This window comes from Mus musculus, chromosome 18 (genome assembly GCF_000001635.26).
Source record: "Mus musculus strain C57BL/6J chromosome 18, GRCm38.p6 C57BL/6J".
NCBI lineage: Eukaryota > Metazoa > Chordata > Mammalia > Rodentia > Muridae > Mus > Mus musculus.
The window spans coordinates 35,669,979-35,687,170 of NC_000084.6; the positions used below are offsets into that span (position 1 = coordinate 35,669,979).

The 17,192-nt window shown below is 46.5% G+C and overlaps 1 protein-coding gene across 5 annotated transcripts in view; it reads right to left on the reverse strand.

Annotated features, from left to right (window-relative positions):
* Positions 1–1,124: 1,124 nt before the first annotated feature.
* The window catches only part of Dnajc18 (DnaJ heat shock protein family (Hsp40) member C18), a 37,316-nt gene continuing 21,248 nt past the window's right edge, over positions 1,125–17,192 (reverse strand). For all 5 annotated transcript variants that reach the window (XM_006526345.3, XM_006526343.3, XM_006526344.4 and 2 more), the window contains 5 exons: positions 16,690–16,875; positions 13,240–13,346; positions 11,942–12,051; positions 10,788–10,960; positions 1,125–5,265 (listed from right to left, as the gene is read on the reverse strand). In XM_006526345.3, the coding sequence (XP_006526408.1) occupies positions 5,141–5,265; positions 10,788–10,960; positions 11,942–12,051; positions 13,240–13,346; positions 16,690–16,875 (701 nt within the window). In that variant the 3' untranslated portion in view covers positions 1,125–5,140. The remainder of the gene's footprint in view (positions 5,266–10,787; positions 10,961–11,941; positions 12,052–13,239; positions 13,347–16,689; positions 16,876–17,192) is intronic.

The window sequence follows — 17,192 nt, forward strand, 5'->3', positions numbered from 1 at the left end:
GGGTTGGACTTCCTCCTAGCCAGGGGAGGGGGAAAGGAAGAGGAAATGGGGATTCACCTCAGGAAGAGGGTCCAGGAGACAGGAGAAAACCCCTGGAGCCAGGGAGCCCATGAACACTAAAACACAAGCATCACTAGTGTTTGCCTAGGAGGCAGCCAGATTAGTTTAGAGGATTAAGATGGAGTAATACTGCTCAGTTGTTGTGCCCTTAAAGCTTAAAATAAATAGTCCAGACTCAATTATTTGGGAGCTATCTGGGTTAAGAAAAACCATAACAAACATTTATAAACAGTCAGTAACAATTATTTAAAATAGTGCATAGTGGCTCACACCTATAATCCCAGCTCTCAAAAGGCAGAGGCAGGTGGATCTTCTTGAATTCTGAGGTCAGCCTACACAGAGAAACCCTGTCTCAAGAAACCAATAAGTAAATAAATAAGAAAATAAATAGAATTCTATTTTGTTTTTATTGTTAATGTAAGAGTGTTATCATTTTAAATTGTTTCTTGCTAAAATTAGATATATAAACTATAAAGTGTTTAAAAGAACAAAACACCAGGACAGCCAGGACTACACAGAGAAACCCTGTCTCGTAAAACAAAACAAAACAAAAAAAAGAACAAAAGAAACAAAGCCCTACTTGCTGCTCGTATGAGACCCCAGGTTCTGCTTCCATTGCCCTCATGATGGCTCACAACCGCTCCCTTTTCTGGCCTCCAAGGGCACTACGTGGTGTAGTGTACACACACACACACACACACACACACACACACACACACACACACACACGCAGGTAAAACACCCATATACATAAAAAGAATTAAAAGGGATAAATCTTTAAAAAAAAAAAAATTCCTTAGCCAGGTGGTGGTGGTGCAAGCCTTTAATTCCAGCACAGGCTGGGCAGAGGCAGAGGCAGAGTCTTGTCTTGAAGACTGTCTTGAAAAACAAAACAAAACAAAACAAAACAAAACAAACGAACCTAGAATTCATGCCATCAGTATTATGTGCTGTTCTAAACACAAGCTATTGCACAGTAACAACTGTGTCCAAAATGGCTCCACGTGTGTTCAGTATCTGAAGCTGACAGCAGTGGCTGAGGAAAGAGGAGTCATAAAGTCGAATTTTGTATGTAAAATCGTTTAATGTTCACTTTGTTAAAACTCACTCCAAACGCCATGGGTCAGGTGACCAGAGTTCTCAGCATTTTTCACTGCCAACTGATTTCACATATGTCAACCCCGACTCTGGCCCCAGAACATTCCCTTCTCCACCTCCCCAAATGCAAATGTACTCAGGATGTAACAGTTACTTGATACTGCATGAGGTATCAACAGCACAGGCCCAAACGTCAAGGTGTTTAGTAACTTGGCCCCTTCCCAAAATAAAGGGATTAGGACACCAATCTAACACCTTAAGTGAGTACAGATTTAACGCCAGCCCCTGGGAGGAGCCGTGCATGCAGAGACAATGAGTTGGTGGTGAGGGCCATTTGCAACAGGAACCTGCTGGGATTCCCAAGGTGCCTCTGGCAGCGCCAGTTCAGAGGAGTGAGGATGGAGACTTGCGGATGGAGAATTCAGCAGCTGGCTGGATCGGGCTCCAGCAGGGTTCTGCACTTCTTGTCCTTTCTAACAGTTCCCATAAGCATGCAGAGCAATGCTATTTCCTTACCGTAGGTCGCTTCTCCCAAGCTGTGAGGCCTGGCGCCGGTCAGTGAAGCGGAGATGTTTTCCTGGCTTGAGTGATGAACTTGCCCCTTCAGGCTCTACTGTTCCATAGAAGGAAAAGGATTTTCTGTCTCCCTCTCACTAAAGAAAGCACCTCTCGGGAATGGCAGCTTCCACTCCTGTGCGAGCCTCACTCCCGTCAGTCTCCATTCTGTGGTCTCAATCTGTGAGACACACACACACACACACACACACACACACAGAGCAAAAACAGCCCCAGCAGAGAACTCACTGTGCCAGGAAGTCTCCCAAAAGATGTAGGCAGGAGAACAAAACTTTGTTCACCAACACACAGACAACATATCTAAACTGTAAGCAAGGAATTAAGAGTTTAACACTATTCTAGATAGTGCCATATTATCTTTCAACTGAAGCAAGGAAACAGGATATGAGTACTGTAGGCTACAGTAATAAATAAAACAGTGCCACCAGGCTGTAAGAACAGACAATAGGTGCAACAGTTGACGGAGCTGTTAGTGTTGTCTCTGGTTATCATCACCTCACAGATAACTCTCAGTGCCAGGAAATCTACAGAATTAGTAAAAGTCGTCTAGTGGGAGGGGCCTTACGCTGTCAGGGCAGTTTCATAACAGTGCATTTTCTAGCAGAGCCTGGGGCTGGGAGAGGGAAGCTTTCATGTCTAGGAGCTTTCCTTAAGTTTGGTTCATAGGTACATTTTACAACGTATGTTTTGAGACAAGGTTTCGCTGTGAACTTTCTGTGTAGAGCAGCTGGCCTTGAACTCACAGTATTCCGTCTGCCTCTGAATTCTGAGTGCTGGGTTTAAAGCTATATGCCACCATGCCTGACACATTTTACAAAATAAACTCCTTGCTGCTCATAAGTTAAAGAGATTCTCAAAAAATTAGGAAGGTAAGGCTGGGGATGTAGCTCGGTAGGCTAGCATGCACAAAGCCTTGGGCTCAATCTCCAGTACCACAGAAACCAGGTCTAACTCTAGCATTCAGGAGGTAGAGGCAGGAGAATCACAAGTCCAATGTCTTGGGAAGTGGTGGCACACACCTTGAATCCAGATAACCAGCACTCCAGAGACATTGGCAGGAAGATCTGTGAGTTCAAGACCAGTCTGATTTACAAAGTGAGTTCCACGACAGCCAGGGCTATACAGAAAAACCTTTCAAAAAACGAACAAACATACAAACAGGGCCGGGCATGGTGGTAAATGCCTTTAATCCCGTCACTCAGGAAGCAGAGGCAGGCAGATCTCTGAGTTCAACATCAGCCTGGTCTACAGTGAGTTCCAGGACAGCCAGGGCTACATAAAATTAAAAATTTAAAACAAAACAACAAAACCCAAACAATCAAGAAGTTGTTCAAGGTTTTTGACTGTATATGAATTTTGAGGCCAGCCTGGGCTACATGAGACCCTACCTAAAAAAAAAAAAAAAAGAAAAAAAAAAAAGACTATAAATCAGTTACCGGCTTCTTTTAAATTCAGTTTCATGATAATCTGGGCAGCTCAGGAACTCAAATCTAAATCCGACCTCCACAGGAAGGCCCAACCACACAGCCTAGGCAATCCTTGACTTAGTTCTAGAAAGAGTTGCTTTTTCTGCCTCTAAAGGATTTGAATCAAGTGTCCTGCTTTAAAAAAAAAAAATGTATGTGGGTGTTACACTGCCTGCATGTGTGTCCGTGCACCAGGTGCAGGCAATGCCTGTGGAGGCCAAAGAGGGTCAGGTCCCCTGGAACTGGAGTTACAGAATGTTGGGAGCCACCAGGTGGGTGCGGGGAATTGAACCTGAGTCCTCTGGAAGAGAAGCCAGTGCTCTTCTAACTGCCCAGCCTCTCTCCAGCCCTGATCCTGCTTCTAAACGCCCAGCAGGGAAGCAGCCCTGTAGGGACTCAGGATGGCCTGGAAAGGATGCGAGGTGGGGGCGGAGGTGTCCTGGAGGATGGGTAAGTCTGCTTTGCCAAACTGGCTAGAATCACCCGAGAAAAAGGATGACTTCTCACACACAGTCTTTCCTCACCTAGACATATGACCTAGGCCGACCACTCATCCTCTCTGGCCAATTCATAAAAGGGCTAACATACCGGTTTCACAAACTGTTATGAGGAATAAGTGAAAAAACAAAATAAAACAGAACACCACGTGAGTTTGAAAGGCCTCTTTGCAGTAGGCACTTCATAAATATTGAATGGGTGAAAGGTCACATCACTATCTCACACTAAAATGTGCAGGGCACTCAGCCAGACAAAATGGCTGCTAACTCTGAGCCTCCCATGCCACGGTGACAGACTCTTCCCTCTGTGTCTCTGTGCCTGTGTCTCCTCTCCAGTTTGGCTCCTGCCCTTCTGTGCATTCCTGTGCTCATCATACAACCGTTAACACTAAATGATGATTTAAAGGGAGGGACACAGAGAGTGTTCTCCAGTTCAGAAATGGACCAGGGGATCTACAGTGAAGAGCTGACAGTCTTAGATTTCACCTTCTCCCTTAGCCCTGCTACCTGCTGCTGGACTGTTCACTGAGCTGTCTCCAAGCCCAGCAGGTTTTTTTGCTTGTTTGTTTGTTTGTTTGTTTGAGGCAAGGTCTCATTATGTAACTTTGGCTGGTCTGGAACTGATATGTAACCCAGGCTGGCCTTGAACTAAGAGAGAATGGCCTGCTTGTGCCTCCTGAGTCCTAAGATTAAAGATGTAGGCCACCAAACCCAGCCTGCTCAACCAGGTTTTACTTCTTAGACCTTCTGAAAGAGAAGACTAAGACAATAAAGGAGCCTCACCTATGGTGGCTCACAACTGAAATCACAGCTCTCAAGAGGCTCAGGCAGGAGAATCACTGCAGACTCAGGCCAGCTTGGACTAGGTAGTGAGTTCCAGACTGGTCTGGGCTGCAGAGTGAGCCCTTCTCTCAAAAAAAGAAACCTCAAATCAGGCAGCTTTGCTTATGGTCCTAACTCAACAGAGATTTGGATAACACTGAACTGTTGGCTACGTAGTTCAATTTCTCTACAGTCCTTAGGGAGTGGAAAACTGAAAATCAGGGGAGGTGGTGACTTTACAGCAGGAGAGGTATAATTCTTGGCAGACACCACCAATACTCTGCAGTGCACTGGCTAAGCCTAGACATGCCTAGGTAGTGGGCTTTTGCTGCAGACAGGATGAAGGACGAAACATGGGTCGTCTCTGGAATGCCCTGACCTACTTCACAGAGGAGTTGGGTCCAAACTTTACCATGCCTGTGACTAAGACCAACTGTTCTGCCCTGGGAGCCAGGCCTGGGGAAGGACTGGAGGGGACAAGTCTCCAATCACTGCAGCTCTGCCCAACAAAGTCAGCAGAGAGTAAAGTGCTCATATCTCCTAACTTGTATTATAAAATGGGATTTGCAATGCAATTGTAACGGGTAAGAACCCCCCACCCAGAGTAGGGTCGCTGGCCTCTCAGCCGGCCCTGCGCAGGCCAATGAGCTTGGAAAGCTTTGCACAGTTTTCGAGTTTCAGTGACTCTGCTTTCTGCCGCAGTCGCTCATCTCTGTATAACCCCGCCAAATTGGTCAGCTCCGACTCTGAAAGACACAACAGGGAATGGTTCATTTCAGCGTGTCTAGATTCAAACGATCTTGTTTTGCTACCACCTTATTCTATTCCATTGGGCAAGCGTTACTCCTCTACCCTAGAGGTATCCATTGGGCACTGCAGCAGGTTCTGAGGGTTAAGGCTATCTGTGACCTGAGAGCCCCGAAATCTGTGTGTTATAAAAGTACGAGGCTTACTTCTTATCAACAAACCATTTGGCACAGGCTTAGGAAGCTTGCACATGTGCAGAAAGAGGAGACTGCCACGGCCTGGCTACCAGTGGTGATCAGATGGCAGTTGGAGGGACTGGAGCCCAACCACCTATTCCTGTCATCTGAACAAAGACAGCTGCTGCATTCTTCCCTCAGCACGCAGACTCCTAAGTCACACATGGCCCAGGCTGCTCTGATAGATGAATAGCTATAGAAGGCCAGGCCGGCAGCTTTTCCATCCCCTCACCTCATATGGAGGTCACCAATGCAAACTGCTCTTCCAAAAGTCAAAGTCCATGGCCCACTGGCCTCTTGTTTCCTTGACTAAATAAATTTCATATTCTCCTCGTGATAGAGAAGGCCATTCTATTTTTAACTGGAATATAATCTCTGCTGTGTTTCCCAACTCCATGGTTGCTCTACGTTTTGATTCTCTGGAGGCCCCTCCTCCTTAGCGGGAGCTCAGGAAATGCACCTTCAGAGACCAGAGACGGGTGCCGCATATTAATAGGATGGCATGGGCTTCCCAAAGTCTCCAACAGAAGGCAGCTTTTAAAGGACTGTGCTTCTGAAAATGCTATTTTAATCACTTTGAAATATGCCTTCCGTTCTTAATCACCTTGCTAACAGGTTTTGTTTTTCTTGGTGGAACAAGACGCACCTGTCTGATTACTCAGCAAAGTACCAGGACAAAGGAATTCGCACTCACCAGGAGGAACAATGGGCACAGACTACCGAGTAAGTTTCTACCAACACAAAACACTGCTTAGCATTTCGGCTCACAATGGTTCTATTTACATGGAGGCAGGCCCAAAGTGCAGATGGAGCAGGATGCCAGTGTGAGGGTGGGGAAGCATGACACCCCTCCCTGGACAGTGAGTGCAGGGCCTGGACTCTGGCCTGCAGTGGCTTGGCAGGCAGTGTGTCTCTCAGGCTGCAGAACAATGTGCTCTCTCTCTCACTCTGGGTGCGGGCGCCCACAGGGCCTCCTAGCCAGGGCCTGCCTTGGCACAATCACCTTGCAGGTGACAGGGCTTTGTGGGGGACTGTGCTGCACTCAAGTGTTCCGGTTTGGCTCCTGTGCCCCACCGAGTGTTCAGCACCCTTTCTAGGGCTTCTTTGGCAGGTAGGAAGCTTATGCAGGAGGCCTCTGTGAAATCTCTCTGCACTTTGCACCTTTCGAGTCACAGCTACACCACTGTAGCAGAACAGACTGGCTCTCCTCTTCACTAGAACAATCCCTTCTGCTGAGTTTTGTTTTTGTTTTTGTTTTTGTTTCTAGACAGGGTTCCTCCTGTGACCCTGGCTGTTCTGGAACTCACGCTGTAGACCAGGCTGACCTTTAGAGTCACCCTACATGGGTGCTGGGAACCGAACCAGAGTCCTCTGAAGAACAGCGAGTGCTCTTAACCACCAAGCCATCTCTCCAGTCCCAACACTCAGTAACTTACAAGTAAAATGAAAGAAAAAAAGTCTTTGGGAGGAGCAGGACCAAAAAAATACCTTTTCCCCTTAACAAAAATGTCCCCTTCAATTTTAACTACCCAGGGCCGGGTCCCATGGGACACTGCACTTCAGTCTACTGTGTGAGGCTATTCAAGCTTGGGCTTCACCAGGAACCAGGTATTCACCGTGTGCCAGGCACTGTGCCAAGCTACATCCACATCATCCAACCTCTCAGAGGGAACGAATACTGCCCCTGCACGTCAAAGCCTGGGACTCTGGCCACTCTGTTATTCTGTTATCCTGCTCAAGGTCGTGGAAAGAAGTGCTCGCTCCAGGCTCACTCAGGCTCTGCTGGAGCGGCCGGGAGGCAGGTCTTGCCTGTTAACTTGTATCCTGCCCAGTACAGTGCCACGGCCACTTTCCCTGACAGTTCATGTAATACGCAGGCAATCCATGGAAGGGTAAACAGGACAGTTCTCATCCACAGTAAAGGGTTACTCAGACAAGATCACCCACATTAGGCTTTCTAAGGAAAAGCGGATAAAAGGAATAATAAAGATTTTAAAAGACAATGGCTGGCCTTGATAAAATTCCCATTTGGTATTTTGCCATGAGTGAACTTTGTTCTCAAGTGAGTTTATTTTTACAACCTCAGAGTGCTAAATTTAACCTTCCTGGGCACTTGCTGCTGGATTCAGAGGGCAAATGCTGCCTGCTCTCAAATGGCACTCGGGTGGTGTGGAGGCTCCACAGAACCATTGTGTTTAAATGCTAGGAATAGATTTTTACAGGGGTATGTGCTGACAACCTCCATTCAGGTTCCTCCATTCACACATCAGGTTCATTCAATGGATTTGTTTACTTTGTGTGTGTGTGTGTGTGTGTGTGTGTGTGTGTGTTTTAACTGAGGATAGATCTTAGAACTTCATGAATCCTAGGTATGAGCTCTACCACTGAGCCATACCTTCAGTTCATTTTTCAAACATTTTGGGATAGGGCTTATTAAGTTGCCCAGGATAGCTTTGAACTCACTCTGTGGTGGGGAGAGGTCCTGAATTTGTGATCTTCCTGCCTTAGTTTCCCAAGAGATTACAGGTTTGTTCTACCAGGTCTAGCCCTCATTGAATTTTCACTTATACTTAAAGAAGGCGACAGTTCTGAACAAGGCTCATGTGGATGGAAACAAAAGCTTAGATGCCGCTTTTGGTGTAATCTTTAACCTCTTGGCATAGTCAGCATCCTAATGCCAGAGTAAAATATGGTGCACAGGCATGCATGTATGTGTGTGGTATATGTGTGCTTGTGTGTGTGAAACATGCAAAACACAGATTTTCATGCAGTTCTTGCAGAAAGCAATAGATTCAAACCACCCCAGTGCCCAGCACGAAGGGGACACTGAGGACGGATTACTTTGCCTTTGCCCTGATTTAGACACACACAGACACTTGCTCTTACATTCTCCCCTGTGCTGGGGAACGCTGTTAAGCCAACACTTGGAGGCAGAGGCAGGTGAGTCTTTGTGAGGTTGAGGCCAGCCTGTTCTTTACACAGATTTCTTTCTTATTTCCTTTTGCTTTTCGAGACAGGGTTTCTCTGTGTAGCCCTGGCTGTACTGGAACTCACTCTGTAGACCAGGCTGGCCTCAAACTCAAGAAATCTGCCTGACTTTGCCTCCCAAGCGCTAGGATTAAAGGCTTGTGACACCACCACCTTGCTTTTTTTTTTTTTTTTTTAATTCCCCTTATTTGTGTGTGTGCACACCCTCTTTCGTGTACCATAACATGTACGTGGTGGTCAGAGAACAACTTTTGGGAGTAAGTTCTTTCTACTTCACGATCCTGGATGCAATTCAAGTGAGACTTTGTGTAACCTGCCCTTACCCACTGACCCATCTCACCAGCCTCATTTTTTTGCCCAAGGCAGAGTCTTAATAATGTAGCTCAGACGGACCTTAAACTCAAAATCTTCCTATCTGTGCCTCCCACTTATTGGAATTACAGGCCTACACCACTACACCTAGCTCTTCCCTAAGGAGAAACGCTAACTTAAACAAGCCTGTCTCCATAGTGAGATCCAGGACAGCCTGAGCTACAAAGTGAGTCCCTATTGCAAAACAAAAGAAAACAAAACAAAGCGAACTAATTTCACAATGAGGTAGGTAAAAGCACCATCATCCTGGTTAACTGCCCCTTATTTGAGACAAGGTCCCTGAGGGAGAGGGACAAGACGGCAGCACTCATCCTCGGTTCACTGCTTTTCAGTATGAGAAGCTTCTCTAAAGACCCATGCTGAGCACACGTTCTGAAGCAAGTTCTGAAGCCAGGACTGTGCCCGCAGCCGGCAGCCGAGACACAGAATTAGTAGGACAGGGGCTGCTCCCCGGGGCTAGCAGCCCTGCAGAGGGAACTGACACACACCCATGAACCTCTAAAGCTAGTGATCAGTACTGCTAGTGGGAAGAGTGAAGTGCCTTAGGCACACACCAGAGGGACAGCTTAACTCAGTGGTGGGGTAGGAGGACATGATGGATGGCTCAGCAAGGGCACAAGCACAAAGAGCAAACTGCACCAGTAGACATCTAAGGACATCCAAAGTAAAGGTTAAAAGATGAGTTACAGTTTGCTTTGAAAAAAAAATCATCTAAAACCCAGTTTGCAAAGCCAAGATGTAGTTATTCCGTGTTTGTTGGGGTGGGGTGGGGGAGGGGGGTTGAATGGGATTTAAAAATGAAGTTACTGGCTGAGACAGGACCACCAGTCCTATCAGCACTCCTCAGTAACAACTGGAGCTGTAAGCCAAGTGGCAGACACTGTCACCCCACTGATCTCTGTGAGGGAAAGAGAAGACAGATATGTTTACATTCATCCTACTGAAAAGCCAGACCCAGGAGGCCACAAGGAACAAGGGTCAAGGGGACAGGAGACCCCATGCCAGCAGCCGCAGCAACTATTACGACTTTGCTTTTTCCTCTTCCTCCTTCTTGCTCTTTCTCTTCTCACCTTCTCCTCCTTCTCCTTCTTTGGTTTTTCAAGACAGGGTTTCTCTGTATAGCCCTGGCTGTCCTGGAACTCACTTTGTAGACCAGGCTGGCCTCAAACTCAGAGATCCACCTGCCTCTGCCTCCCAAGTGCTGGGATTAAAGGTGTATTTCACAACTTCTAAACTTCTGACTTGACTCAAAAAGCTAGGCTGGTTCGATCAGATTCTTGGGAATTTAGGAACTGTGAAGGAAAGCAGAGAGCACTGAGAACTTCAAGGGGGAGCTTGGGATGCGGCATGGGGTCCGTCAGTGACTACTGAGGCTGGGGATCTCATACAGTGACAAGAGCAACAGCCAAAACCACAGCGTCCCACAAGGCATCTCTGAGCGCCAACCGCACTTTGTGGCACATGCACACATTCTTGTAAAAATAAATAAATGCAAGATCTTTTTTAAAGAAAAGAAAAAGGCAGTAAGATGGGAGAGCTCGTGTCTAGCTGTAATCTTAAGTCCTCGGGAGGAACAGAAATTCAGGACTACAGAGCAGCAGCCTAGAGGCAGAGGCAGGCCAGCCTGGTCCATGCCGTGAGCTCTAAGTCAGCTAGGCTGAGCCAGGCCTATGTAGTAAGCCCCCACGCCCTCACATCCCCACCGAGGGGAAGAGGAGAGTATAATAGGTAAATAGGGCCTGAGTTTTTAAGTTTTCCAATCCCAGTCACATGTCAATAAGCCTTCCTTCCTTGCTGTCGTATCTGAGTGGGTGCCTGTCCTCTGTCTCTGTTACACAAACACATAGAACAGAGGGGTCAGGAGGCTAGGGAGACCTCATGAGAGTGGGTCATGGCCACAGGGAGGCCTGTTTGGCCTGACTTACTTTGCTGTTTCTCCTTCCAACAACTCGTCTGGATGTAATCAATGTAGTCTTTCTCTATTGTCTTCTCCAGGTCACGAAGGGAAGCGCCTCGGTAGGCCTTGTCAAAGTTTTTATCCACGAAGTAAGGCACCTGCAGGTTCTGCGTTTCTCTAGAAATGGTATAGCCCAAGGTCCTGAAACAGAGAGCATCTCACATCAGCTTGTAATAGCTGCAATCTTACTTCTGGCTCTGGCCTCTAAATATGACTGCCGTCACCTCTGTGTCCTTATGGGTAACAAATGTCCCTTCTTGCAATTTTTTAAAAATTAGTATTAATTTTATGTGTCTTATTTTGCCTACACGTATATCTGTGAACCATTTGCATGCAGAGACCAGAAGAGGGCGGCAGATTCCCCTGGAACTGGAGTTATGGATGGTTATACCCCACCATGTGAGCACTGGGAATTAAACCCAGTCCTCTGCAAGGGCAGCCAGTGCTCTTGACCTTTTAGCTGTCTCTCCATCTCCTCCTTGGAATTAAAAAGTATTTTAAGAAGTCACTAGGTCCCAGTGACTATGGGTCATTCCAGACCCACAAATCACAGTCTGCCCTTCCTCCTTCCCCCTTCATCTTCTCTCTTCTCTCTCTCTCCCCCTCTGTCCCCCCTCTTTTCTGTCTGTCTCTCTCTCACTGTAGCTCAGGCTTGGCCGGCTCTGCCCCTGCTTCCTCAGTGCAGGACCACAGGTATGAGCCCTCATTCCTGCCTTCACTGGGGTCCTCTCTAACTCCACCATGGTGAGAAAGAAAGATTATCTGTGAATCTCAAATGATGGCACTGATCCTTCTAAATGAATTCTGACTGTTTTGCAGTTGACCAGAGGGTGTCACTGTGTGACAGAATAGTCCCTCTCCTAAGGCAGCTGCTACCCAGCATCCACATTGTTATCGCTGGGCTGTTCCTTTCCATTTAGGTTAATTGTTTTTGAGTAAGTGAATTTAGTATTTCTCACTTCCACAGGAAACACTAGGGGAACTCTGGGTAGCTATTCCCTGAAACATAAAGTCAGCATTATGTTTCCACAGGAAGGTGAGATGAAATGTCAGCCTGAATCAGCATTAAGTCTTTTGTCTTTCAGACTGTTGCTAGGGGAAAATTAGAAACACTCCACTCACGATTTATAGAACAGACTATATGGGGGATTAGCAGCGAGCAGCTGAGTAATGACAGAAATAGTCACAATCACCAGAACTGGAAGCAGCTGAACAAATGCCGAATATGGAGTCTGCAAAAGAACAGAGAAGTGCCTGAGAGGATGAAGACATCCCAAAGGAAATGCAGGTTGTTAATGCATACTGCAGGAACGCCTACAAAGCCAAGGGTTACCACAAAGGTTGGATTTCAGCTTACAAGCAAACAACACATTTTTTTTTTCTCTGCTGACAAGCTAAAGGAAGCCCTTCCAACCTGCACTGTCAATAATCCCCCTGTCCCTTATGCCTCTAGGTAATTCTGCCAGACAGGGACTGGGCTCCGGGAGTGGTTACTGCTAAGCAACTCTTACTTGGCCACAGCTATCCAAAATCAATGACATCTAACTCTGTCAGAGATGACCACATTCTTCCTTGACAATGCAGGGTCAAGGTTCATCCCCCTCCTTTATTAACTACAGTTTAGAAAAGGACGCATTCTTTCCAATACTGTGAACCAGCCAGAGGCATAGGAGTGGTTGTCTGTGATAACTCAGCAAGTCGCGGTGCTTGCTGCCAAGCTGGACAACCTAGCTCAGTCCCGGCAGTACTTCTTGCCTTATGAGCTTCCTGAGGTAACCCTGTGTACCCTACTTTTAGTTCTGAAATTTTTTTGTTTTTGTTGTTTTGTTTTGAGACAGGGCTTCACTGTGTAGCCATGGCTGTCCTGGACCTCACTGTGTAGAGGCTGGCCTAGAACGCACAGAGATCCACCTGCCTCTGCCTCCAAGATCAAAGGCTGTGCCACCAGCCTGGCTAGTTCTGAGGATCTTTAAGGAGCTTCTTCTTTTCTCTAGTAAGGGAGAGTTCAATCAGGACAGCCCCACAAGCTGGGCCTGGTGCCTCACACCGTGGTCCCAACGGTGGTCCCAGCACTTTGGAGGCAGAGGCAGGTGGACCTCTGTGAATTCAAGACCAGCCTGGTCTACACAGTGAGTTCCAGGACAACCAGAGTTGCATCGAGAGAACCTGTCTCAAAACCAAAAAGTAGTGGGTGGGGGAGATGGAGTGAGCTGGAGAGGAAGGCTGGGCTGCTGCTGTATACAGAAGGGACCAGGAATCACCAACACTTATCTAGCTCATTTTACCAGCACAGCTCAAGTGGGAGTCTAGCACCGATTATACCACAGGGGCAGGCACAGGGCGGCCCTGTAGGCAGGCTCCTCACCCCCACAGAAGCAGGCTCAGTATGGCCATGAGTATGACCTCCGCTCCCCACACACCTGAGATTTGTCTTCCTCTCTCTTATGTGTCTGTGTCCTCTCGTGGCGGTGTCGCCGGCGATAATACTGACTGTCGTCTGTCACATTTGAGAACATGTGAATATTTCCTGGAAAAGAGACGTGATTAGAGAGAGAGAGGGAGGGCAGAGAGTGGGAGAGAGAACATTCATGAGACGGCTATTCCTTTTCTGTCCTTTGCAAAGTCTCGTTCCAAACAAGGCTAAAGATGGGGCACCTGCCGGTCTGACCCAGCAGAAAAATAATATGAGCCAAGTGGGCCAGCTGGGCACAGGATGCATAAGACTCCTGACTTTATGGAGACAGTCCTTTGCAAGTATGGTGGGAGGTAACTCTAAAAGCCCAGAAGCCAGAGAGCATTTTGGCCATGAATCCTATCTGACATACATTTACTTCTTTTTTTTTGTTTTTTTGTTTTTTGAGACAGGGTTTCTCTGTATAGCCCTAGCTGTCCCGACACTCACTTTGTAGACCAGGCTGGCCTTGAACTCAGAAATCTGCCTGCCTCTGCCTCCTGAGTGCTGGGATTAAAGGCGTGCGCCACCGCTGCCACGCCCAGCTCTAAGTGACATCTTTAATAGCCACTCATGAAATTCAGTTTATGGGGCTGAGGTGTATCTCAGCATGGGGTACATGCTTAGCATGTTGGAGGATTAGGGCTGCATCCCTAGCAACATAAAAAATTCAAGTTATTGTCTTGGCATTGAATTTTCTCAACTTCCAGCTCTTTGTGATATACTTTCTGGGTTTCTGTATTATTGCACAAATTGATTGTCTTAAAAAAAAAAAAAGCGGGGGCTCACTGTGATTTTTTAAAGAAAAATTTATTTTTATGTATATGCATTTGTGGTGTTTGAATGAGAATGGATCCCACAGGCTCATACATGTGAATAGTTGAGCTGTTAGTAGAACTGTTTGAGAAGGATTAGGCCTTGTTATGGCCATGTTGAAGTATCTGTGGCCTTGTTGGAGGAAGCATAACAGTGGGGGTGGGCTTTGAGCTTTCAAAAACCCGCCCCAGGCTCAGTCCTCCTGCCCCCCCCCCCTTGTAGAACAGGGTGGAACACTCCCAGCTGCTGCTCTAACACCATGCCTGTCTCTCACCAGTATCATGATGACAGACTAACCCTCTAAAATTGTGAACAAGCCCCTAGTTAAATACTTTCCTTTCTAAGACTTGCCTTGGCTGTATGTCTCTTTACAGCAACAGAGAAGTAACTAAGCCTGGATGATTTGCCTGCCTGTGTCTACGTATTATATGCATGCAGTACCCAGGGTGGCCAGAAGACGGCATCAGCTCCACCTGGAAATGGAATTCCAGATGATGCGAGTTGCTGGAAATAGAACCCAGGTCCTCAACAAGAACAAGCCATTTTTAGGTGGTTTTATTTGTTCATTCAAATATCTATTTATTTTATGTTGCTGGGTATGGTTTTTACACACCTTTAATCCCAGCACTCAAGGCAGGTACAGGCAGAGGCAGACAGACAGGCAGATCTCTGTGAGTTTGAGGCCAGATTGAGTTTGAGTTTCAGGACAACCAAGCCTACATAGAAAGACTTTGTCTCAAAAAACAACAACAGGGCTGGAGAGATGGTTCAGTGGTTAGGAACACTGTCTGCTCTTCCAGAGGTCCTGAGTTCAGTTCCCAGTAACCACATGGTGGCTCACAACCATCTGTAATGGGATCTGATGCCCCATTCTGGTGTGTCTGAAGACAGCTACAGTGTGCTCATATACATTAAATAAATAAATAATTTTAAAAAACAAAGATTTATTTATGTGTTTGAGTAGGTTTTTTTTTTAAAGGATCTATTTATTTATTTTATGTACATGAGTCCTCTATCTGCATGCCAGAAGAGGGCATATCAGATACCAATACAGATAGTTGTGAGGTTGCTGGGAATTGAACTCAGGACCTCTGGAAGACAGCCAGTGCTCTTAACCACTGAGCCATCTCTCGAGTGTTTGAGTATTTGATCTGCATGTCTATATGTCCACCACAGGCATGCCTGCAAAGATCAACCCCTTGGCAGTGAAGCCACAGACGCTGAGTCGCTGTGTGAGTACTGGGAATCCAGCCTGTATCCTCGGAAACCACAGCTGGGCTCTCTTAACCACCAAGCCCAGCCCTTTAAGTTCTACCTTGTTTGAGACAGAGACTCAGGAGTCCAGCTGGTCTCAAACCTGCTATGTATGGAAGGATAACCTTGAACTTCTGATGCTCTTGCTTGCCCCCCATCAAGTAATGGAACTGTAGGTAGTTATATGCCAGTAATCAATTGTGACATTTACATTTTAATTAATTAATTAACTAATTAATTAATTAATTATATGTGTATGGGTGTTTTGTCTGCATGTATGTCTGTGCACCATGTGTATGCAGTGCCCACAGAAGCCAGAAGAGGGCATGAGGTCTCTTAGAATTGGAGGTACAGATGGTTGTGAGCAATGTGGGTGCTGGAATTACACCTTGGTCCTCTGCAAGTACAGTCAGTGCTTTTTAACCACCGAGTCATTTCCCTAGCCCCTAAAGAACTTTTAAAAATATTACATTTATTCATTTAATACGTAAACATTAGTATGTGTGTATATGTGCACCTGCATGTGTGCACCTGTGTCCACGTGCACACAAAGCACATGCATGGAGATCAAAGGACAACTTTCAGGAATCGTTTCTCTCCTTCTACCATGTGGTGCCCATGACAGCAAATTCCAGACTGTCTTGGGCTACATAAGGGGCTCAAAATGAGCCAGAGCAGCTATTTAATCTGTCTTTCCTAGAATTTGTAAGCCTTGGGTTCAATGTATAGTCCTGCAATAATATACATGTAATACAAAAGATATATATTTCAAAGCAACCCTGAAATACCACCACCATTTTCTCAGGTGGGTGACTATGGTGAGAGAAATGTATGATACAGCCGACTTTATGCACAGCTGGAGACTAGAGACTCCTCCGACTCCCTACAGCCCACTTCAAATCCTTGCTGTTTCTCCAGCACCAATGTCCTTCTATTTAGATCTGCAAACTAGAGTCTGCTGAGAGCCATAAATAAATGGGATAAAGAATCTTCTTCTTTTTTTTTTTTTTTCTAGACGGGGTTTCTGTCCTGGAACTCACTTTGTAGACCAGGCTGGTCTCGAACTCAGAAATCCGCCTGCCTCTGCCTCCCGAATGCTGGGATTAAAGGCGTGCGCCACTACGCCTGGCTAAAGAATCTTCATTTTAAGACACTAACCTCAGGCTGGAGAGATGGCTCAGTGGCCAAGAGCACTGGCTGCTTTCCCAGAGGACCCGGCACCCACAGCCACTCAGAGATGTAATTCCAGTTCCAGGACCCTCCTGTGATCTCCTCTGTCACCAGCCATGTATAAGGTGCACAGACATACATGCAGGCAAAGCTTTACAAAAAAAAACAAAAAACCAACCTGAAGGGAAATGTCCTCCGAAGAACACATTAAATAATTCTTCTGGAGAGATGTCAGCTTCAAAGTCTTTGTAATAATGATAAGATCTGGCTCGAGGGACAGTGAAAGTCACCTGCTCATCTCCATATTCATCATAGCGGAGTCTCTTGTCGGGATTGCTCAGGACTGCAAAGGCATTTCCTATTGCTGCAACCAACAAGAAACAACATCAGCACATCCTTGGCTATTGCCAAGGGTGACCACAGCAGCAGCAAGACGCCCAGAGGTGGTACTAGACAGCCTCACAGGGTTACAAACAGAGGTACTTAGGCCTACGAACTTCCCCCAAAGGATTTGCCCCAGAGATCTTCATAGTCTTTTTTTATTTTATTTTATTTTTGGTTTTTCAAGACAGGGTTTCTCTGTGGAGCCCTGGCTGTCCTGGAATTCACTCTGTAGACCAGGCTGGCCTCCAACTCAGAAATCTGCCAGCCTTTACCTCCCAAATGTTGGGATTAAAGGCG